At 54.2% G+C, this 22,898-nt stretch overlaps 2 protein-coding genes across 18 annotated transcripts; both read right to left on the reverse strand.

Annotated features, from left to right (window-relative positions):
* Window positions 1-1,064: 1,064 nt before the first annotated feature.
* Window positions 1,065-22,244, reverse strand: LOC310888207 (butyrophilin subfamily 1 member A1-like). Of its 17 annotated transcripts, none has more exons than XM_083814715.1 (17): window positions 21,873-22,224; window positions 15,342-15,689; window positions 14,354-14,635; window positions 14,120-14,224; window positions 13,774-13,794; window positions 4,980-5,000; window positions 4,608-4,628; window positions 4,341-4,361; window positions 4,235-4,255; window positions 3,932-3,952; window positions 3,822-3,842; window positions 3,336-3,356; window positions 3,200-3,220; window positions 3,082-3,126; window positions 2,951-2,971; window positions 2,760-2,792; window positions 1,065-2,593 (listed from the first exon to the last, which is right to left on the reverse strand). In XM_083814715.1, exons 1-17 carry the CDS (start codon window positions 22,207-22,209, stop codon window positions 1,962-1,964), a joined length of 1,992 nt encoding a protein of 663 aa, XP_083670841.1. In that variant the 5' UTR covers window positions 22,210-22,224; the 3' UTR covers window positions 1,065-1,961. The 17 variants fall into 17 exon arrangements, with proteins under 17 accessions (XP_083670841.1, XP_083670846.1, XP_083670832.1 ...); XM_083814720.1 differs by lacking the exon at window positions 4,980-5,000 and adding an exon at window positions 13,238-13,258 and having other exon boundaries at window positions 3,082-3,102; XM_083814706.1 differs by lacking the exon at window positions 4,980-5,000 and adding an exon at window positions 13,238-13,258.
* Window positions 18,241-19,395, reverse strand: LOC310888181 (butyrophilin subfamily 1 member A1-like; the record flags this gene model as incomplete). The annotated part of the gene is made up of 2 exons (XM_083814631.1): window positions 18,241-18,373; window positions 18,644-19,395. The coding sequence occupies 2 exons, from the start codon at window positions 19,393-19,395 to the stop codon at window positions 18,241-18,243; spliced, it is 885 nt and encodes a 294-aa protein (XP_083670757.1).
* Window positions 22,245-22,898: the final 654 nt, after the last annotated feature.

A 22,898-nucleotide genomic window follows, 5' to 3' on the forward strand; every position in this document is an offset into this window, starting at 1 on the left:
TTGGTCTGTCACTTGATAGGGAACGGCATGGAGCTGCCACAGGGGAGGCTCAGGCTGGCTGTTCAGAAAATGTTCTTCCCTGAGAGGGTGGTTGGGCACTGGAACAGGCTCCCCAGGGACATGGCCATGGCCCTGAGCCTACTGCAGCTCAAGGAGCGTTTGGAGAAGGCTCTCAGGGAAAGGGTCTGATTTTTGGTAGGTACTTTGTGGAGCCAGAAAACGGAGTCGATAGTCCTTTTGGGTCCCTACCGATTTGGGCTATTCTGTGATTCATGGCTGAAGCCTGAGAGCACCTGCTCCCTCTGCCTGGAGGACTTCCAAGAGCCGGAGATGCCCCCCTGTGAGCACAGCCTCTGCAGAGCCTGTGTGATGGGAGGCTGGAAGCTCTTTGGGTGGCCCCAGGGTAGGGCAATGACGCAGCTGGGACAAGTGGGTCCCAGGCATCAGCTGGGGAACAGGGAGCAGCTGGAGCTTAGGTTCCTCCTGGCTCTGACTCCCAGGACCAACACCAAGCAGACGGTCTGCTGCAAGATGCCTTCCCAGGCAGCAAAGCCTGAGGACAGAAGCACCCAGGAAATGCCACTGCCAGACTCCATCTTCCTGTGCAAAACTTTATTTATATCAGTCTACAACTTCCTCGTAAGGGGGTGTCGAGGGGCAGGAGACCTTTTCTCCATTAATACCAGTGACAGGACCCGCGGGAACGGGGTTAAGCTGAGGCAGGGGAAATTTAGGCTCGACATCAGGAGGGGGTTCTTCACAGAGAGGGTGGTTGCACACTGGAACAGGCTCCCCAGGGAAGTGGTCACTGCACCGAGCCTGTCTGAATTTAAGAAGAGATTGGACTGTGCACTTAGTCACATGGTCTGAACTTTTGGGTAGACCTGTGCGGTATCAAGAGTTGGACTTGATGATCCTTAAGGGTCCCTTCCAACTCAGGATATTCTATGATTCTATGATTTGCCACAGCCTTGCTGCTGCTGTGCCTTGATGTGCTCCAGAGGAAGGAACAAAGAGCCCCCACAGGCTGCTCATGACTTGTGGAAAATGGACTCCACAATCAGTAAGATTGTAAAGTAGGTATGTTTATTCAGCGCTGGGTGGCACGGGGGTAGTCCCGCCAAAGTCGTGCGCACCTGATGCGGCAACTTGCCATGGTTATATGCAGTAAAGGGTTACATATGCATGAAGTTTCACAATATGCTTATACATATTCATAACCTGTCCCCGCTTCGTATTAAAATTAGTTCCAAGGAATCATTTCCATAAAGTTCTCCCATCTGCGCTTGCACAGTGTATCCTGGTGGTGGTCGTCGGGGGTCGTGGGGTGAAGATTGATGACTCTTCCTCGTCACCGCTAGTTGACCTCTTGTCTTTGCACAGACTCAGTTGCTCCTTGGCTCTTGTCCATCCGCAGGACCAGTTTCTACCAGTTTCTTAAGACAGGCTCACACTCTTATTAGGAGACGAACCTTGGTAAGGGGCCCAAGGCTTCTTGCTTTAGTTAATTTGCACAATGCGCCATAGTTAGCAAAGACACTAAGTAGCATCCTAGTTTAATGCCGTCAGCACTCTATCTCTACTTGATAAGATTCTCCTAACTCCCTCTCTCACTCATGCTCAGCACCAGGCACAGAGCAAAGATCAACCCCAAACTAGAAGGCAAAGGTGGCCTGCAATGGCCGGCAGCACACGGTGACCACATCCCTTGCACTGGGGTCTGCAAGCAGTGCAAGCAGAGGGGAGAGGAGTGTGGAGAGCTGCTGCAGCCCCTGTGCTGCCCATTGGGGCTCAGAGGCAAGCTGAGACTCGCGGGTGCCAGCAGGGCTTGTGCCCCAGCACAGGAGCTGCGTGCAGGACAGTGTCCAGGGGCTGCAAGGGGCCTGGCCCCTGCTTGCAGCATCCCAGCCCTCCTCCAGCAGCAGGGAGGAGCACGGGGCAGCCCCTGGCCTCATTGCCCCTCATTCCTGGCCTACTCCTGGAGCACCAAGGAGAGGTGATCCAGGAGTGGGTGGAGAAGGGCAGGAGCCCTCCAGGGCTGGGGATAGAGTCTGGGGGGCGTTGCCCCTCAGGCACAGCTGAATTCCCTGTGTCCCCAACAGGAACCAGGGGCGGATGCTCTCCCCGTTGAAGGAGGCTGCTGTGAAAGTGAAGATCTCGACTGCTTTGTCAGCGTTGATAAAAGACACCTGCTGCTGGGTACAGTCCAGACAGACCCAGATCCTCGTGGGGACAGGGGACAGGGACAAGGGGGTGGGAGGAGATGTGAGAGACATGAGCTGCCCCTCATTGTACTGCACAGCCCAGATCCCTCCTTCTGGGCTTATGTTGAGCAAACCCTGCCTCTTCACAGATGCCCTGGCCACCCCCAGCCCAGCCCACCACAAATCGTTTTCCAGCTCCCCCTCCAGCTCCACTTCCCAGCAATGCTTCCCTTCTTTGAACTCCTCACGGCCCAGCACGCAGCACTGACTGATAAATCTCTCTGGGCTGTTGGGCACCTGCTGCCATTCACTTTCCCATCTCACACTGCTCTTGTCCTGAGACAGGACGAGTTGGGGATGAGCTGTGTCCGGATCCAGGGTCATCTCCACTGCAGGGACAGAAGGAGCCAGGCCATCAGGGGCAGAGCTCAGCCCTGGGCAGGCTCGGGGCCAGGAGCTGCCCCACGGGGCAGGAGATGGGGCACCTCTTGGCTCCTGAACATGCCCCAGCAAGGCAGGAGAAGCACTGCAGAGGGCAATCCAGTGCACACCTACCTCTGTTTTGAGGCAGAATACACCTTCTCCATGCTGGAATGAGACGGGAGAGCTGGTCACAGCCCATGACTGGTGCCCAGTGGGTGTGGGTAGGGTGAGGGTCCAGCCCTGGGCTGCTCTGTCCCAGCTGCCCACCCTCCCCTGCACATCACCTTGGTGTTGCCCTGGGACCCAGGCTCAGGGACACTCACCCAGCTCTGCAGCCAGTTCCGCTGGGAAAGAAAGGGAAAAGCAGTGCATGAGGAGGAAGGACAGATTCTCATCAAATGGCTGCTACAAAGCAAAGGACCTCAGTTCCTTCACATTAGGGTGGGAGACTCACCCAGTTTTACATCTTTTTCCTCTGGGAAGGAAAAGCACAGGGAATCCATAATCAGAGGGAAAAATTCTCATCCCATGTCTAGACTCCAAATTCTTTGGGTTTGGGGATGGATACTCACTGATCTGTGCAGCTTGTTCCTCTATAAAATTAAAAGAAAGAGAAAGTAATTCATGTTCAGAGGGTGCAGTTTCTCATCCCATGGCTACTCCTCCGTGGAGACACCAAATTCCTTCTCTTTTGGGAAGGAGACTTACCCAGCTTTGTAGCCTGTTTTACTGGAAAAGGAAAGAAAAAGCAATGCATGATCAGAGAGGACAGCTTATAACTCCATTGCTACTTCCACAGCTAGACCCCAAGTTTCTTTGCCCTGGTGACAGGGCACAGACCACCTTGCTCCAAATTTGGGAAGGAACAGACTAACATGGAGCAAGACCCAGCTTTGAGCAAGGCTCATGCACATGGAGCAGTAAGAACAGACACTTGTGCAGCTCTCTGCACCGTGCCACCAAAACACAAGTGGAAGTGAAAGGGGATGGGTGGAGGACGTCCCTGTCCCGGAAGCGTCATTGCAGAGCGGGGCAGCCCCACAGTTCTCTCCCCGTCCCCACCTTGATCCCCGTTCCTTTCAGCCATCCCGGCCGTGTCCCGTGCCCAGGGCAGCCCCAGCCCCAGCACTCCCCACTCCCCCATCAGGCTCCAGCTGCTCCTCCAGCACTGGGGCCCAAGCAGGGGACACTCACCCAGCTCTGCAGCTTGCTCCACTAGAAAAAAGAAAAAAAAAGCAAGGCATGATGAGAAGGGACAGCTCAACCGGACCCCAAACTGCTTTGGTTTTTATAGGGAGACTCACCCAGCTTTGCATCTTTTTCCTCTGCAAAACAAGAGTAAAAGCAACTCATGATGAAAAGAGAAAACTTCTCTCTTCACCTTTCTTCCTTAATACAGAGCCTTTTATTTTATTTTATTTTATTTTATTTTATTTTATTTTATTTTATTTTATTTTATTTTATTTTATTTTATTTTATTTTATTTTATTTTATTTTATTTTATTTTATTTCGTTTCATTTCATTTCATTTCATTTCATTTCATTTCATTTCATTTCATTATTTTCATTTATTTTCATTTATTTTAAATTTCAGAAGGGATACTCACCCAGCTCTGCAGCTTGTTTCTCTGGAAAAGTGAAAAAACAAGGCATGTTGAGAGGGGACAGCTCAACCGGACCCCAAACTGCTTTGGTTTTTATAGGGAAACTCACCCAGCTTTGCATCTTTTTCCTCTGCAAAACAAGAGTAAAAGCAACTCATGATGAAAAGAGAAAACTTCTCTCTTCACCTTTCTTCCTTAATACAGAGCCTTTTATTTTATTTTATTTTAATTTATTTTATTTTATTTTATTTTATTTTATTTTATTTTATTTTATTTTATTTTATTTTATTTTATTTTATTTTATTTTATTTTATTTTATTTTATTATTTTATTTTATTTATTTTAATTTATTCTAAATTTCGGGAGGGACACTCACCCAGCTCTGTAGCTTGTGCAGCTGCAAGAGAAAGAGAAAAGCAACAGATGAGGAGAGGGGAGAGCAATTCATACCAGGGCTACTAACTAGGCTAAGCTCAAATTTCTTCAGGCTGAAGAAGACTCACCCAGCATTTCAGCTTTTTCCTCTCGAAAAGCAAAGCAAAAGCAATGCATGATGAGGGGAGAAAACCCATCTAATGGCTAGACCTGAATGCATTTCAATAAGAGATGGAGACTCACCAAGCTGTTCAGCTTGTTCCGATGGAAAAGGAAAGCAAGAGCAATGCATGATGAGAAGGGAGAGCTGCTCAGCCCATGGCTCCTCCCACGGGAAGACACCAAATCTTTGGTTATGTGAAGGGAGACTTACCCTGCTCTGCATCCTTTTTCACTGGAAAAGGAAGTAAAAGCAATGCGTGATCAGAGGTTACTGCTTCTCATCTCACGGTGGCTCCAATGGGAAGACACCAAAATCTATACATTGTGCGATGGGCACAGACCACCTTGCTCCCAGACTGGGAGGGACCAGACCAACAGTCAGCCAGACCCGGCTCTGAGCAAAGCTTTTGCAGGTGAAAAGTAAGGACAGACACTTGTGCAGCTCTCTGCACAAGGTGAAGGGAATGGGGACGGGTGGAGGACGTCCCTGTCCCAGAAGCGTCAGTGCAGAGCGGGGCAGCCCCGCAGCTCGCTCCCCGTCCCCACCTTGATCCCCGTTCCTTTCAGCCATCCCAGCCGTGTCCCGTGCCCAGGGCAGCCCCAGCCCCAGCACTCCCCACTCCCCCATCAGGCTCCAGCTGCTCCTCCAGCACCCCCGAGCCACCAGCACACAAGCCCCCACAGCCCACCCAGACCAGTCCCTCCCGCAGGGACACCACTTCCCCAGGGGCTGGGGGCAGGGACTGCAAGGACTGTAAGGACAACTCTTGGCTCTGTGCCACTGAAAAGCAAAGGCGGAGGAACAGGAGGTCAGCAGAGCAGCCTGGTTGCTCGGTGGGAACATCTGCAGGGGGTCTGGGCCTTCCCACCAGCCCCACGCTGCACCCATGCTCCCTGGCCTCCCACCCAAGGCCCCTTGCCTTCTCCCCTGCCTTCGTTGCCCAAGGCAGAGGCCCAAGAGGATCCCAAGGCCTTTGGGATCCCCAGGAGAACATTCCCTTCCTCCTCCTACGCACCTCCCTGGGCCAGGGTTCAGCCCCGCTCCAGACCCACGCGGGTCCCTGCAGAACACCTCCCTCTGCTCCATCCCTGTGCTGCCAGCTTACCTTTCTTTAGAAAGAGATAAATATTGAGGCCAATGGACACAGCCAAAAGCACGAGGGCCAGAGCCAGAGCCACCATCCAGGGCTGGGCGTTGTGGAAGAAGGGAGCTGAGAAAAGGCACCAGGAAAAGGGCTCTGTTTCCATGCCCCTGGGTGGAAAAGCAAGACCCAGACTTCTCCCGGTTCAGGACAAGTGCAGGGGCCAGGAACACCTCACACTGGCTGCGCTATTTGTACCTGCGATGTGCAGGGACGATTCCCGCTCCTGCTGGAGGCGGCTGCTCCTGACCACGCAGGACAAGGGCCCCTCCACGCTCCCGGTCACGATGATGGCGCCTTCGATTTCAAAGAGTCCCTCCTGGTCCTGGGAATGTGTCTGGGAGACCGAGGGCAGATGCTGCCCTCGAGCATCCCTCCACAGCAGGTGCGGCAGCGGGTACCAGCCGGCCGATCGACACAGCACCCGGACACCTCCGGCCTTGTAGCCCCCGAGGGAGAGGTGGGGGTCAGCGCCTGTGGCTGGGGGAAGAGCCCACGGCTGGGGATTGACTTGGGGAGGGATTCATTTCAAGGCAAAGACCCCATCTGCTCCCATGCCAGACACAGCCCAGCCCAGCCACAGCCACAGCAGCTCTGGGACTGGGTGCTTCATGCACCCACCCTCACCCCAAACCACCCCGGATGGTGCCGGATTCAGAGAGCAGGGCTGCACAATGCCAGTGGCCCCAAATCACCCAGAAAACCCAGGTGCCGAGCTTCAGCACCTCCAGGCAGCATCTCTGCACCAGGCTGTGCTGGTTCAAGATGCCCCGAGACTTCCAGACAACATCTCTGGTCTCCCTCAGGACAAAAAGCAAGAGCAAGCAGAGGTCTAGGTGCTCAGAGGTCTCTTCCCTGCTTCAGATGTTGTCCCATGGCAGGCAGAGCTGAAGGAGCTGCTCAGCAGCCCATGCCAAGTGCCCTCCGAACATCATGGGGATGGAGTTCAAGGACACCACAAAAACCTATCTAAACCAACTGATCTGTACAAAAAAAACACCTGCAGCAGAATGGCTCCTTGCTGGACAAGTGCTCGCTCACCAACAGAGGAGGAAAAGCCCCATCAGACATTGAAAGGCCTCATCAAAAGGCTGTGAGGATGGGACAGGGCCCTGGGTAGGGCACACAAACCCAGGGACACAAGGACCATCCCCTGAGAGCATCACCCCAGCCACTAACCTGATACCTCCAACTCCACAATAGCTTCGTGATAAGCGTTAACATCTTTCACAGTGCAGAAGTAGTGGCCATCATCCGAGGGTCTCACCCTGGTGATTCTCAAGTCCAGGCTTCCAGCAGAGAGACCATCTCTGGCCAACTCTGTCCTCCCAGCATATGCCCACATCTGCTCCCTGTACAGGTCCTCTCCATTGCGGTAGTGGTGCACTGTCTCAGAGATATCATCCCGGATCCACCTGATATCCAAGGTGCCAGCATCCTTGCGAGGGGACAAGTGGCAGGGCAGCACGACATTCTGCCCCACGGTGGCAGTGAGAGGCTGGCCTGGTCCCTCCACTCTGAGCTGGGCTGGGCAATGGAGAAGGGCACAGAGAGGAGGTGACATTTTGCCATCGCAAATTTATGGGCAGTGAGTGACAAAGGGTGAGCTGTGCGTGAGTTGGTGCATGCTGTATCCCCCGTGTCCCATGGGAAACCACCGGGGAAATGGGAGAAGGAGAGGGAGGACGTACAGGAGAAGGAGGTGTGCTGGGAGTGGGAGCCGTCTGCAGCATTCGGGCAGGTGAAGAAGAGCCAGAAAGGGCAGCCGAGGCAGCGCCCATATTGCGTGAAAGAACCAAAGTGAAAGTGAAAGCAAGTCGGGGCTGATCTGTGGGCTGGGGTCCCCCTGCCCCACGGCCGCTCCCCTACCCTATGGCAGAAAGTCTGCATGCACAGGGGGGAGAGCCCCCAGCAGCCCCGCAGGATCCTACCTGAGCCCAGCCGGAGGAGGAGCAGAGTGACGAGGGAAGTCAGGAGGCCCCTGGCATGGCCGGTGAGGCTGGGGCGGCCGCAGCCCCAGGGGAGCCCCATCTGTGCTGCAGCGGGAGCAGGAGCTGGGGGCAGAAGCTGGGGCAGAAGAGAGAGGGGATCAAGGGGCTGCAGGCACTGCAGGCAGATGGTGAGTAAGTCCCCTTCGGCTCGGACACAAGGAGCCACAGCCAGCAGCGCCTTGGGCAGGGCACAGAGCCTGCGCTTATCATGGGGTGGGGGACACAGCAGGCAGCCCCCAGGGTTCTTCTCCAAGGGAGCCCCACCGAGAGAGAGGTCCCTCACCACACCCAGCCAGGCTACAGGAAGTAAAAAGCTACATGACAATTGCCCAACTCTTATGCAGTTCCGGACAACAAAAAATCTCTGGGAGGAGCTCGGACACTTGGGGGATGGGAGCAAGAGGCTCCAGAGCAGAGCGGGATCAGAGGCTGCAGGGAAAGTCGCTCAGCTGGGTGCTGAGACAGGGAACAAGGGAAAGCATGGCGATTTTGCAGGTTTTAGCTAACCCAGGGACTTTCTTGTATATCAATCTCAAGGACAGGACTGAGGTAGGGAGGAGGACAGGGTGACTGTAAAAGACTGAGGCAGGGAACAAGGTAAAGGATGTTGAATCTGTACTTCTTAGCTAACACAATTGTGTGTTAACCACAAGGAGAGGGCAATCCCAACGATAAGGGAGTAAAAGACTGCATGCATAGATAATGGAACCAGCAAGAACTGGCTTGGATTGCTGAAGTCTGTAAATAAAAGGAAGGGTCAGAAGTTTAGCAGCGAGGAAGACTTCTGTCCTTCATCAAAAGACCATCAGAGTACACTGGAGGACCACCCGAGGACTCTAGCGTGCATGCGAATAGGGGTGGGAACCTACGTTAATGATTCTCCAGAGACCCGATGAATATGTAGGAGACTTTCGGGAAATGAAATGAATATGCATATATGCCATCAATATAAACACCCTGGCAGTAACCATTGGTGTGCAAGCTAGGAGGAGCGATCCCCTTGCACCCAGCACTACAATAAACATACCTGCTTTATAACTCTTCAGAAGTTGTGAAGTTTGTTTCCTGCACCTCAGTGCTGACTGTTGTGCTGCCACCCTTTGCCCAGAGTGGTGAGGGCAAAGAACCAGCCCCACTCCCCAGCTCTGGCCATCCCAGAGGAGGAAGAAATGGGCAGACCATTCACCCTCTGGAAAGAGAAGCCCTGTTGCAGCAGGGTGGGGGCTTGGGCATGGAAATGGCTTCCAAAGACAGGAGGGACAGCTTCAGCATTCAGCCAAGATGATGACATGGATGACCTTCTGTTCTTTAAGGAACTAAGGCACACCTCTGGATATGCTGCCCTAATTCCTATGGGGAAAGATTCAAATGGCCAAAGCTCAATTTGAGTTGAAGCTTGACAGTAGTGTGGGGGACAATAAAAAGGATTTTTCAAAAATATCTAAACAGCAAAAGTGGGACCAGAGAAGCCATTGGTCTGTCACTTGATAGGGAACGGCATGGAGCTACCACAGGGGAGGCTCAGGCGGGCTGTTCAGAAAATGTTCTTCCCTGAGAGGGTGGTTGGGCACTGGAACAGGCTCCCCAGGGACATGGCCATGGCCCTGAGCCTACCGCAGCTCAAGGAGCGTTTGGAGAAGGCTCTCAGGGAAAGGGTCTGATTTTTGGTAGGTACTTTGTGGAGCCAGAAAACGGAGTCGATAGTCCTGTTGGGTCCCTACCGATCTGGGCTATTCTGTGATTCATGGCTGAAGCCTGAGAGCACCTGCTCCCTCTGCCTGGAGGACTTCCAAGAGCCGGTGATGCTCCCCTGTGAGCACAGCCTCTGTAGAGCCTGTGTAATGGGAGGCTGGAAGCTCTTTGGGTGGCCCCAGGGTAGGGCAATGACGCAGCTGGGACAAGTGGGTCCCAGGCATCAGCTGGGGAACAGGGAGCAGCTGAAGCTTAGGTTCCTCCTGGCTCTGACTCCCAGGACCAACACCAAGCAGATGGTCTGCTGCAAGACGCCTTCCCAGGCAGCAAAGCCTGAGGACAGAAGCACCCAGGAAATGCCACTGCCAGACTCCATCTTCCTGTGCAAAACTTTATTTGCCGCAGTCCTGCTGCTGCTGCGCCTTGGTGTGCTCCAGAGGAGGGAACAAAGAGCCCCCACAGCCTGCTCATGCTCAGCACCAGGCACAGAGCAAAGATCAACCCCAAACTAGGAGGCAAAGGTGGCCTGCAATGGCCGGCAGCACACGGTGACCACATCCCTTGCACTGGGGTCTGCAAGCTGTGCAAGCAGAGGGGAGAGGAGCGTGGAGAGCTGCTGCAGCCTCTGTGCTGCCCGCTGGGGCTCAGAGGCAGGCTGAGACCCGCGGGTGCCAGCAGGGCTTGTGCCCCGGCACTGGAGCAGCGGGGAGGAACACGGGGCAGCCTCTGGCCCCACTGCCCCTCATTCCTGTGCTGCTCCTGCAGGACCAAGGAGAGGTGATCCAGGAGTGGGTGGAGAAGGGCAGGAGCCCCCCAGGGCTGGGGACAGGGTCTGGGGGGTGCTGTCCCTCAGGCACAGCTGAATTCCTGGCTTTTCCAGCAAAAACCAGGGGCGGATGCTCTCCCCATTGAAGGAGGCTGCTGTGAATGTGAAGATCTCCACCCCATTGTCAGCGTTGATAAAAGACACCTGCTGCTGGGTACAGTCCAGACAGACCCAGATCCTCATGGGGACGGGGGACAGGGAGAAGTAGGTGCGAGGAGTTGTAAGAGACACGAGATCTCCTTCATTGTACTGAACAGCCCAGATCCCTTCTTTGGGGCATATGCTGATCCCTTTCTTCCTCTCCACAGATGCCCTGGCCACCCCAACAGCCCACCAAGAATATTTTTGGCGCTCCCCCTCGACCTCCACCACCCAGCAGTGCCTCCCCTCTCTGAACTCCTCACGGCCCAGCACGCAGCACCAACGGTCAAATCTCTCCTGGCTGTCAGGCACCTGCTGCCATTCACTTTCCCATCTCACACTGCTGAAGGCCTCTGAGAAGATGAGCCGTGGATGAGCCGTGTCCGGATCCAGGGTCACCTTCACTGCAGGGACAGAAGGAGCCAGGCCATCAGGGGCAGAGCTCAGCCCTGGGCAGGCTTTCCCCAGCTCGGGGCCAGGAGCTGCCCCACGGGGCACGAGATGGGGCACCTCTTGGCTCCTGAACATGCCCCAGCAAGGGCAGGAGAAGCACTGCAGAGGGTAACTCAATGCACACCTACCTCTATTATGAGGCAGCAGAAACCTTCTCCATGCTGGAAGGAGAGGGGAGAGCTGGTCATAGCCCACGGCCGATGCCCAGTGGGTGTGGGCAGGGTGAGGGTCCAGCCCTGGGCTGCTCTGTCCCAGCTGCCCACCCTCCCCTGCACATCACCATGCCATTGCCCTGGGGCCCAAGCAGGGGACACTCACCCAGCTCTGCAGCTTGCTCCACTAGAAAAAAGAAAAAAAAAGCAAGGCATGATGAGAAGGGACAGCTCAACCGGACCCCAAACTGCTTTGGTTTTTATAGGGAGACTCACCCAGCTTTGCATCTTTTTCCTCTGCAAAAAAAGAGTAAAAGCAACTCATGATGAAAAGAGAAAACTTCTCTTTTCGCATTTCTTCCTTAATACAGACCCATTTATTTTATTTTATTTTATTTTATTTTATTTTATTTTATTTTATTTTATTTTATTTTATTTTATTTTATTTTATTTATTTAATTTTATTTTTTATTTTATTCTAAATATCAGGAGGGACACTCACCCAGCTCTGCAGCTTGTTTCTCTGGAAAAGTGAAAAAACAAGGCATGGTGAGAGGGGACAGCTTCTGATCCCATGGCTGGACCTCCATTTTTTGTTTTCAGTTTGGGGAGGGATACTCACCCAGCTCTGCAGCTTGCTCCACTAGAAAAAAGAAAAGGAAAGCAAGGCATGTTGAGAGGGGACAGCTCAACCGGACCCCAAACTGCTTTGGTTTTTATAGGGAGACTCACCCAGCTTTGCATCTTTTTCCTCTGCAAAACAAGAGTAAAAGCAACTCACGATGAAAAGAGAAAACTTCTCTCTTCACCTTTCTTCCTTAATAAAGGGCCTTTTATTTTGTTTTATTTTATTTTATTTTGTTTTATTTCATTTCATTTCATTTCATTTTTTTTCATTTATTTTCATTTCATTTATTTTAAATTTCAGAAGGGACACTCACCAAGCTCTGCAGCTTGTTTCTCTGGAAAAGTGAAAAAACAAGGCATGTTGAGAGGGGACAGCTCAACCGGACCCCAAACTGCTTTGGTTTTTATAGGGAGACTCACCCAGCTTTGCATCTTTTTCCTCTGCAAAACAAGAGTAAAAGCAACTCATGATGAAAAGAGAAAACTTCTCTCTTCACCTTTCTTCCTTAATATAGAGCCTTTTATTTTACTTTGTTTTATATTATTTTATTTTATTTTATTTTATTTTATTTTATTTTATTTTATTTTATTTTATTTTATTTTATTTTATTTCATTTCATTTCATTTCATTTCATTTCATTTATTTTAAATTTCAGGAGGGACACTCACCCAGCTCTGCAGCTTGTTTCTCTGGAAAAGTGAAAAAACAAGGCATGTTGAGAGGGGACAGCTCAACCGGACCCCAAACTGCTTTGGTTTTTATAGGGAGACTCACCCAGCTTTGCATCTTTTTCCTCTGCAAAACAAGAGTAAAAGCAATACATGATGAGAAGAGAAAACATCTCTCTTCACCATTCTTCCTTAATACAGAGGTTTTATTTTATTTTATTTTATTTTATTTTATTTTATTTTATTTTATTTTATTTTATTTTATTTTATTTTATTTTATTTTATTTTATTTTATTTTATTTTATTTTATTTTATTTTATTATTTTATTTATTTTATTTTATTTTATTTTATTATTTTATTTTATTTATTTTAATTTATTTTAAATTTTGGGAGGGACACTCACCGAGCTCTGTAGCTTGTGCAGCTGCAAGAGAAAGAGAAAAGCAACAAATGATGAGAGGGGATAGTTACTCATACCAGGGCTACTAACAAGGCTAAGCTCAAATTTCTTGAGGCTGAAGAAGACTCACCCAGCATTTCAGCTTTTTCCTCTCGAAAAGCAAAGCAAAAGCAATGCATGATGAGGGGAGAAAACCCATCTAATGGCTAGACCTGAATGCATTTCAATAAGAGATGGAGACTCACCAAGCTGTTCAGCTTGTTCCGATGGAAAAGGAAAGCAAGAGCAATGCATGATGAGAAGGGAGAGCTGCTCAGCCCATGGCTCCTCCCACGGGAAGACACCAAATCTTTGGTTATGTGAAGGGAGACTTACCCTGCTCTGCATCCTTTTTCACTGGAAAAGGAAGTAAAAGCAATGCGTTACTGCTTCTCATCTCACGGTGGCTCCAATGGGAAGACACCAAAATCTATACAGTGTGCGATGGGCACAGACCACCTTGCTCCCAGACTGGGAGGGACCAGACCAACAGTCAGCCAGACCCGGCTCTGAGCAAAGCTTTTGCAGGTGAAAAGTAAGGACAGACACTTGTGCAGCTCTCTGCACAAGGTGAAGGGAATGGGGACGGGTGGAGGACGTCCCTGTCCCAGAAGCGTCAGTGCAGAGCGGGGCAGCCCCACAGCTCGCTCCCCGTCCCCACCTTGATCCCCGTTCCTTTCAGCCATCCCGGCCGTGTCCCGTGTCCAGGGCAGCCCCAGCCCCAGCACTCCCCACTCCCCTGTCAGGCTCCAGCTGCTCCTCCAGCACCCCCGAGCCACCAGCACACAAGCCCCCACAGCCCACCCACCCCAGTCCCTCCCGCAGGGACACCACTTCCCCAGGGGCTGGGGGCAGGGACTGCAAGGACTCACCCAGCTCTCGGCTCTGTGCCACTGAAAAGCAAAGGCAGAGGAACAGGAGGTCAGCAGAGCAGCTTGGTTGCTGGGTGGGAACATCTGCAGGGGGTCCGGGCCTTCCCACCAGCCCCACGCTGCACCCATGCTCCCTGGCCTCCCACCCAAGGCCCCTTGCCTTCTCCCCTGCCTTCGTTGCCCAAGGCAGAGGCCCAAGAGGATCCCAAGGCCTTTGGGATCCCCAGGAGAACATTCCCTTCCTCCTCCTACGCACCTCCCTGGGCCAGGGTTCAGCCCCGCTCCAGACCCACGCGGGTCCCTGCAGAACACCTCCCTCCGCTCCATCCCTGCGCTGCCAGCTTACCTTTCTTTCGAAAGAGATAAACAGCGAGGCCAATGGACACAGCCAAAAGCACGAGGACCAGAGCCAGAGCCACCATCCAGGGCTGGGCGTTGTGGAAGAAGGGAGCTGAGAAAAGGCACCAGGAAGAGGGCTGTGTTTCCATGCCCGCGGGTGGAAAAGCAAGACCCAGACTTCTCCCAGCTCAGGACAACTGCAGGGGCCAGGAACATCTCCCTCTGGCTGTGCTATTTGTACCTGCGATGTGCAGGGACGATTCCCGCTCCTGCTGGAGGCGGCTGCTCCTGACCACGCAGGACAAGGGCCCCTCCACGCTCCCGGTCACGATGATGGTGCCTTCAATTTCAAAGAGCCCCTCCTGGTCCTGGGAATGTGTCTGGGAGACCGAGGGCAGATGCTGCCCTCGAGCATCCCTCCACAGCACCTGCGGCAGCGGGTACCAGCCGGCCGATCGACACAGCACGCGGACGCCTCCGGCCTCGTAGCCCCCGAGGGAGAGGTGGGGGTCAGCGCCTGTGGCTGGGGGAAGAGCCTGCAGCTGGGGCTTGACTTGGGGAGGGATTCATTTCAAGGCAAAGACCCCATCTGCTCCCATGTCAGAAACAGCCCAGACCAGCCACAGCCACAGCAGCTCTGGGACTGGGCGCTTCATGCACCCACCCTCACCCCAAACCACCCCGGATGGTGCCGGATCCAGACAGCAGGGCTGCACAATGCCAGTGGCCCCAAATCACCCAGAAAACCCAGGTGCCGAGCTTCAGCACCTCCAGGCAGCATCTCTGCACCAGGCTGTGCTGGTTCAAGATGCCCCGAGACTTCCAGACAACATCTCTGGTCTCCCCCAGGACAAAAAGCAAAAGCAAGCAGAGGTCTAGGTGCTCAGAGGTCTCTTCCCTGCTTCAGATGTTGTCATTGGTCCCATGGCAGGCAGAGCTGAAGGAGCTGCTCAGCAGCCCATGCCAAGTGCCCTCCGAACATCATGGGGATGGAGTTCAAGGACACCACAAAAACCTATCTAAACCAACTGATCTGTACAAAAAAAACACCTGCAGCAGAATGGCTCCTTGCTGGACAAGTGCTCGCTCACCGACAGAGGAGGAAAAGCCCCATCAGACATTGAAAGGCCTCATCAAAAGGCTGTGAGGATGGGACAGGGGCCTGGGTAGGGCACACAAACCCAGGGACACAAGGACCATCCCCTGAGAGCATCACCCCAGCCACTAACCTGATACCTCCAACTCCACAATAGCTTCGTGATAAGCGTTAACATCTTTCACAGTGCAGAAGTAGTGGCCATCATCCGAGGGTCTCACCCTGGTGATTCTCAAGTCCAGGCTTCCAGCAGAGAGACCATCTCTGGCCAACTCTGTCCTCCCAGCATATGCCTCCATCTGCTCCCTGTACAGGTCCTCTCCATTGCGATAGTAGTGCACTGTCTCAGAGATATCATCCCGGATCCACCTGATATCCAAGCTGCGAGCATCCTTGCGAGGGGACAAGTGGCAGGGCAGCACGACATCCTGCCCCACGGTGGCAGAGAGAGGCTGGCCTGGTCCCTCCACTCTGAGCTGGGCTGGGCAATGGAGAAGGGCACAGAGAGGAGGTGACATTTTGCCATCGTAAATTTATGGGCAGTGAGTGACAAAGGGCGAGCTGTGCATGAGTTGGTGCGTGCTGCATCCCCCATGTCCCATGGGAAACCACCGGGGAAATGGGAGAAGGAGAGGGAGGACGTGCAGGAGAAGGAGGTGTGCTGGGAGTGGGAGCCCTCTCTGCAGCACTCGGGCAGGTGAAGAAGAGCCAGAAAGGGCAGCCGAGGCAGCGCCCATATTGCATGAAAGAACCAAAGGGAAAGTGAAAGCAAGTCGGGGCCGAGCTGTGGGCTGGGGTCCCCCTGCCCCACGTCCGCTCCCCTACCCTATGGCAGAAAGTCTGCATGCACAGGGGGGAGAGCCCCCAGCAGCCCCGCAGGATCCTACCTGATCCCAGCCGGAGGAGGAGCAGAGTGACGAGGGAAGTCAGGAGGCCCCTGGCATGGCCGGTGAGGCTGGGGCGGCCGCAGCCCCAGGGGAGCCCCATCTGTGCTGCAGCAGGAGCAGGAGCTGGGGGCAGAAGCTGGGGCAAAAGAGTGAGGGGATCGAGGGGCTGCAGGCACCGCAGGCAGATGGTGAGTAAGTCCCCTTTGGCTCGGACACAAGGAGCCACAGCCAGCAGCGCCTTGGGCAGGGCACAGACCCTGCGCTTATCATGGGGTGGGGGACACAGCAGGCAGCCCCCAGGGGTTCTTCTCCAGGGGAGCCCCACCGAGAGAGAGGTCCCTCACCACACCCAGCCAGGCTACAGGAAGTAAAAAGCTACATGACAATTGCCCAACTCTTATGCAGTTCCGGACAACAAAAAATCTCTGGGAGGAGCTCGGACACTTGGGGGATGGGAGCAAGAGGCTCCAGAGCAGAGCGGGATCAGAGGCTGCAGGGAAAGTCGCTCAGCTGGGTGCTGAGACAGGGAACAAAGGAAAGCATGGCGATTTTGCAGGTTTTAGCTAACACAGGGACTTTCTTGTATATCAACCTCAAGGACAGGACTGAGGTAGGGAGGAGGACAGGGTGACACTAAAAGACTGAGGCAGGGAACAAGGTAAAGGATGTTGAATCTGTACTTCTTAGCTAACACAATTGTGTGTTAACCACAAGGAGAGGGCAATCCGAAAGACAAGGGAGTAAAAGACTGCATGCATAGATAATGGAACCAGCAAGAACTGGCTTGGATTGCTGAAGTCTGTAAATAAAAGGAAGGGTCAGAAGTTTAGCAGCGAGGAAGACTTCTGTCCTTCATCAAAAGACCATCAGAGTACACTGGAGGACCACCCGAGGACTCTAGCGTGCATGCGAATAGGGGTGGGAACCTACGTTAATGATTCTCCAGAGACCCGATGAATATGTAGGAGACTTTCGGGAAATGAAATGAATATGCATATATGCCATCAATATAAACACCCTGGCAGTAACCATTGGTGTGCAAGCTAGGAGGAGCGATCCCCTTGCACCCAGCACTGCAATAAACATACCTGCTTTATAACTCTTCAGAAGTTGTGAAGTTTGTTTCCTGCACCTCAGTGCTGACTGTTGTGCTGCCACCCTTTGCCCAGAGTGGTGAGGGCGAAGAACCAGCCCCACTCCCCAGCTCTGGCCATCCCAGAGGAGGAAGAAATGGGCAGACCATTCACCCTCTGGAAAGAGAAGCCCTGTTGCAGCAGGGTGGGGGCTTGGGCATGGAAATGGCTTCCAAAGACAGGAGGGACAGCTTCAGCATTCAGCCAAGATGATGACATGGATGACCTTCTGTTCTTTAAGGAACTAAGGCACACCTCTGGATATGCTGCCCTAATTCCTATGGGGAAAGATTCAAATGGCCAAAGCTCAATTTGAGTTGAAGCTTGACAGTAGTGTGGGGGACAATAAAAAGGATTTTTCAAAAATATCTAAACAGCAAAAGTAGGACCAGAGAAGCCATTGGTCTGTCACTTGATAGGGAACGGCATGGAGCTGCCACAGGGGAGGCTCAGGCGGGCTGTTCAGAAAATGTTCTTCCCTGAGAGGGTGGTTGGGCACTGGAACAGGCTCCCCAGGGACATGGCCATGGCCCTGAGCCTACCGCAGCTCAAGGAGCGTTTGGAGAAGGCTCTCAGGGAAAGGGTCTGATTTTTGGTAGGTACTTTGTGGAGCCAGAAAACGGAGTCGATAGTCCTGTTGGGTCCCTACCGATTTGGGCTATTCTGTGATTCATGGCTGAAGCCTGAGAGCACCTGCTCCCTCTGCCTGGAGGACTTCCAAGAGCCGGAGATGCCCCCCTGTGAGCACAGCCTCTGCAGAGCCTGTGTAATGGGAGGCTGGAAGCTCTTTGGGTGGCCCCAGGGTAGGGCAATGACGCAGCTGGGACAAGTGGGTCCCAGGCATCAGCTGGGGAACTGGGGGCAGCTGGAGCTTAGGTTCCTCCTGGCTCTGACTCCTAGGACCAACACCAAGGAGATGGTCTGCTGCAAGACGCCTTCCCAGGCAGCAAAGCCTGAGGACAGAAGCACCCAGGAAATGCCACTGCCAGACTCCATCTTCCTGTGCAAAACTTTATTTGCCACAGTGCTGCTGCTGCTGTGCCTTGATGTGCTCCAGAGGAGGGACAAAGAGCCCCCACAGGCTGCTCATGATCAGCACCAGGCACAGAGCAAAGATCAGCCCCAAACTAGGAGGCAAAGGTGGCCTGCAATGGCCGGCAGTACACGGTGAGCACATCCCTTGCACTGGGGTCTGCAAGCAGTGCAAGCAGAGGGGAGAGGAGTGTCGTGAGCTGCTGCAGCCCCTGTGCTACCTGCTGGGGCTCAGAGGCAGGTTGAGACCCATGGGTGCCAGCAGGGCTTGTGCACCCTGTGCAGGGCAGAACCCAGGGGCTGCAAGGGGCCTGGCCCCTGCTTGCAGCATCCCAGCCCTCCTCCAGCACCAAGGAGGAACACGGGGCAGCCTCTGGCCCCACTGCCCCTCATTCCTGTGCTGCTCCTGCAGGACCAAGGAGACGTGATCCAGGAGTGGCTGGAGAAGGTCAGGAGCCCCCAGGGCTGGGGACAGAGTCTGGGGGGTGCTGCCCCTCAGGCACAGCTGAATTCCCTGTGTCTCCAGCCAGAACCAGGGGCGGATGCTCTCCCCATTGAAGGAGGCTGATGGGAAAGAGAAGATCTCGAACCCATTGTCAGCATTGATAAAAGACACCTGCTGCTGGGTACAGTCGAGACAGACCCAGATCCTCGTGGGGACAGGGGACAGGGACAAGGGGGTGGGAGGAGATGTGAGAGACATGAGCTGCCCCTCATTGTACTGCACAGCCCAGATTCCTTCTTCAGGGCTCATGTTGATCTCCCCCTTTCTCTTCACAGATGCCCTGGCCACCCCCACAGCCCACCAAGAATACATTTGAAGCTCCCCCTCCACCTCCCACCAGTGCCTCCCCTCTTCAAACTTCTCATGGCCCAGCACGCAGCACCGAATATCAAATCTCTCGGGTGTGCTGGGCACCTTCTGCCATGTACTTTCCCATCTCACACTCCTGTGGTCCTCTGACAGGACAAGCAGTGGATGAGCCGTGTCTGGATCCAGGGTCACCTTCACTGCAGGGACAGAAGGAGCCAGGCCATCAGGGGCAGAGCTCAGCCCTGGGCAGGCTTTCCCCAGCTCGGGGCCAGGAGCTGCCCCACGGGGCAGGAGATGGGGCACCTCTTGGCTCCTGAACATGCCCAGCAAGGGCAGGAGAAGCACCGCAGAGGGCAACCCAACGCACACCAACCTGTATCATGAGACATCAGAAACCTTCTCCATTCCCTCCCAAAGGGACACCACCTCCCCAGGGTCTGGGGGCAGGGACTGCAAGGACTGTAAGGACAACTCTTGGCTCTGTGCCACTGAAAAGCAAAGGCGGAGGAACAGGAGGTCAGCAGAGCAGCTTGGTTGCTCGGTGGGAACATCTGCAGGGGGTCTGGGCCTTCCCACCAGCCCCACGCTGCAGCCATGCTCCCTGGCCTCCCACCCAAGGCCCCTTGCTTTCTCCCCTGCCTTCGTAGCCCAAGGGAGAGGCCCAAGAGGATCCTAAGGCCTTTGGGATCCCCAGGAGAACATTCCCTTCCTCCTCCTACGCACCTCCCTGGGCCAGGGCTCAGCCCCGCTCCAGACCCACGTGGGTCCCTGCAGAACACCTCCCTCTGCTCCATCCCTGCGCTGCCAGCTTACCTTTCTTTCGAAAGAGATAAACACCGAGGCCAATGGACACAGCCAAAAGCACGAGGACCAGAACCAGAACCACCATGCAGGGCTGGGCGTTGTGGAAGAAGGGAGCTGAGAAAAGGCACCAGGAAAAGGGCTGCATTTCCATGTCCGCGGGTGGAAAAGCAAGACCCAGACTTCTCCCAGCTCAGGACAAGTGCAGGGGCCAGGAACACCTCCCCCTGGCTGTGCTATTTGTACCTGCGATGTGCAGGGATGATTCCTGCTCCTGCTGGAGGCGGCTGCTCCTGACCACGCAGGACAAGGGCCCCTCCACGCTCCCGGTCACGATGATGGCGCCTTCAATTTCAAAGAGCCCCTCCTGGTCCTGGGAATGTGTCTGGGAGACCGAGGGCAGATGCTGCCCGTGAGCATCCCTCCACAGCAGCTGCGGCAGCGGGTACCAGCCGGCCGATCGACACAGCACCCGGACGCCTTCAGCCTCTTAGCCCCTGAGGGAGAGGTGGGGGTCAGCGCCTGTGGCTGGGGGAAGAGCCTGCAGCTGGGGCTTGAACTGGGGAGGGATTCAGTTCCAAGGCAAAGATCCCATCTTCTCCCATGCCAAACGAAGCCCAGACCAGCCACAGCCACAGCAGCTCTGGGACTGTACGCTCAACGCACCCACTCTCACCCCTAAACAACTGCGGCTGGTGCCAGAACCAGAGAGCAGGGCTGCACAATGCCAGTGGCCCCAAATCTCCCATAAAACTCAGGTGCTGAGCTTCAGCACCTCCAGGCAGCGTTTCTGCACCAAGCCGTGCTGTTTGAAGAAGACGCGAGACTTCCAGAAAATGTCTCAGATCTCCCCCAGGACAAAAACAAAAAGCAAGCAGAGGTTCAACTGCTCAGAGTTCTCTTTCCTGCTTCAGATATTGTCATTGGTCCCATGGCTGGCACAACTGAAGGAGCTGCTCAGCAGCAGCCTGTGCCCAGTGCCCTCAGAACATCATTGGACACAGTTCATGAGACCACAGAAAATGATCAAAAACAACTCATCCTTGCAGCTCTGTCCCAAAAACCCACTTGCAGCAGAATGTGTGTACACCTTGCTGGACAAGTGCTCACATACTGAGGAGGTCAAGCCCCATCAGACTAAACTCTTCGACAGGTTTCATCGATTGCTATGAGGATGGGACAGAGGCCTGGGTAGGGCACACAGTCCCAGGGACACCTGGATGCATCAACTCAGCCACTAACCTGTCACGTCCAGATCCACTATAGCTTCTCCGTAATCATCAGCATCTTTCACAGTGCAGACGTACTGTCCATCATCCGAGGGTCTCAACCCGGAGATTCGCAAGTCCAAGCTTCCAGCAGAGAGACCATCTCTGGACAACTCTGTCCTCCCAGCATATGCCCACATCTGCTCCCCGTACAGGTCCTCTCCATCGCAGTAGTGGTGCACTGCCTCAGGGATATCATCCCGGATCCACCTGACCTCCAAGCTGCGAGCATCCCGTCGAGGGGACAAGTGGCAGGGCAGCACGACATCCTGCCCCACGGCGGCAGTGAGAGGGTGGTCTGGTCCACCACTCTGAGCTGGGCTGGGCAATGGAGAAGGGCACAGAGCGGCGGTGAGATTTTGCCATTGTAAATTTATGGGCAATGAGTGACAAAGGGTGAGCTGTGCATGAGTTGGTGCATGCTCTGTCCCCCAAGTCCCATGGGAAACCACTGGGGAAACTGGAGAGGGAGAGGGAGGACATGCAGGAAAAGGTGGTGTGCTGGGAGAGGTAGCCCTCTCTGCAGTATTTCAGCAGGTGAAGAAGAGCCAGAAAGGGCAGCCAAGGCAGTGCCCATATTGTGTGAAAGAACCAAAGGGAAAGCAAAACCTACCTGGGGCTGACCTGTGGGCTCGGGTTTCCCCTGCCCCACGTCCGCTCCCCTTCCCCACAGCAGCACGTCTGCCAGGCCCAGGGGGGAGAGCCCCCAGCAGCCCCACAGGATCCTACCTGAGCCCAGCCGGAGGAGGAGCAGAGTGACGAGGGAAGTCAGGAGGCCCCTGGCATGGCTGGTGAGGCTGGGGCGTTGGCAGCCCCAGGGGAGCCCCATCTGTGCTGCAGCGGGACCAGGAGCTGGGGGCAGAAGCTGGAACAGAAGACAGAGGGGACCGAGGGGCTGCAGGCACCACAGGCGGATGGGGAACGAGTCCCCTTGGGCCAGCGCACAAGGAGCCACAGCCAGCAGCGCCTTGGGCAGGGCACAGAGCCTGCGCTTATCACGGGGTGGGGGACACAGCAGGCGGTCCCCAGGGGTTCTTCTGCAAGGGAGCCCCACCAAGATAGACATCCCTCACAGCACCCAGCAGAGCTGCAGAACGTAGAATACTACGCCCAGCTTCCCCAACCTTTGCCCAGTTCCTTGCTGCAATAACCCTCTTGGAAGAGCTCTGCCCTGGGGTAGTAGGGGACAGGTGCCTGTTGAGCTCTGCAGGCCTGGCACCACCATCCCATTGCAGCTGGGTGCCCTGCCCAGGGCCTTCAGTGGGCACAAGGGGCTTGTCCCCATCAGGGGCCTCTCCAGACCTCCAGGGAAAGTCAGTGTCTGAGCTCGTTCATCTCTACCCATCCAAGACAGACTCAAACAGTGAGGACTTGCACAATGCAGAGGTGCATAATGTCACCTTGAGAACTCTCCAAATTCTACCCTAAGGGTCTTTGGTCTTGGAATTTAAGGTGTCGGACGTTGCCCCAGTTTCCAAGAAGGGCAGCAGAGAAGACCCTGGGAATTATAGGCCTCTCAGTCTCATGGCAGTGCCTGGTAAAGTTATGGAGATTTTTCTGGGAGTGAGTGAAAAACACCTGAGGGACAATGCGGTCACTGCTCACGGCAGACATGGGTTCGTGAGGAGAAAGTCCTGTTCAATGAACTTAATTACTTTTTATGACAAGATCAGCCTCCTAGTGGGACATGGAGAGCCAGCTGATGTGTTTGGTTTTTTTTTTGGATTTCAGTAAAGATTTCAACATGGGTTCTGA

Source organism: Anser anser, assembly GCF_964211835.1.
Source record: "Anser anser genome assembly, chromosome: 31".
In the NCBI taxonomy this organism is placed as follows: domain Eukaryota; kingdom Metazoa; phylum Chordata; class Aves; order Anseriformes; family Anatidae; genus Anser; species Anser anser.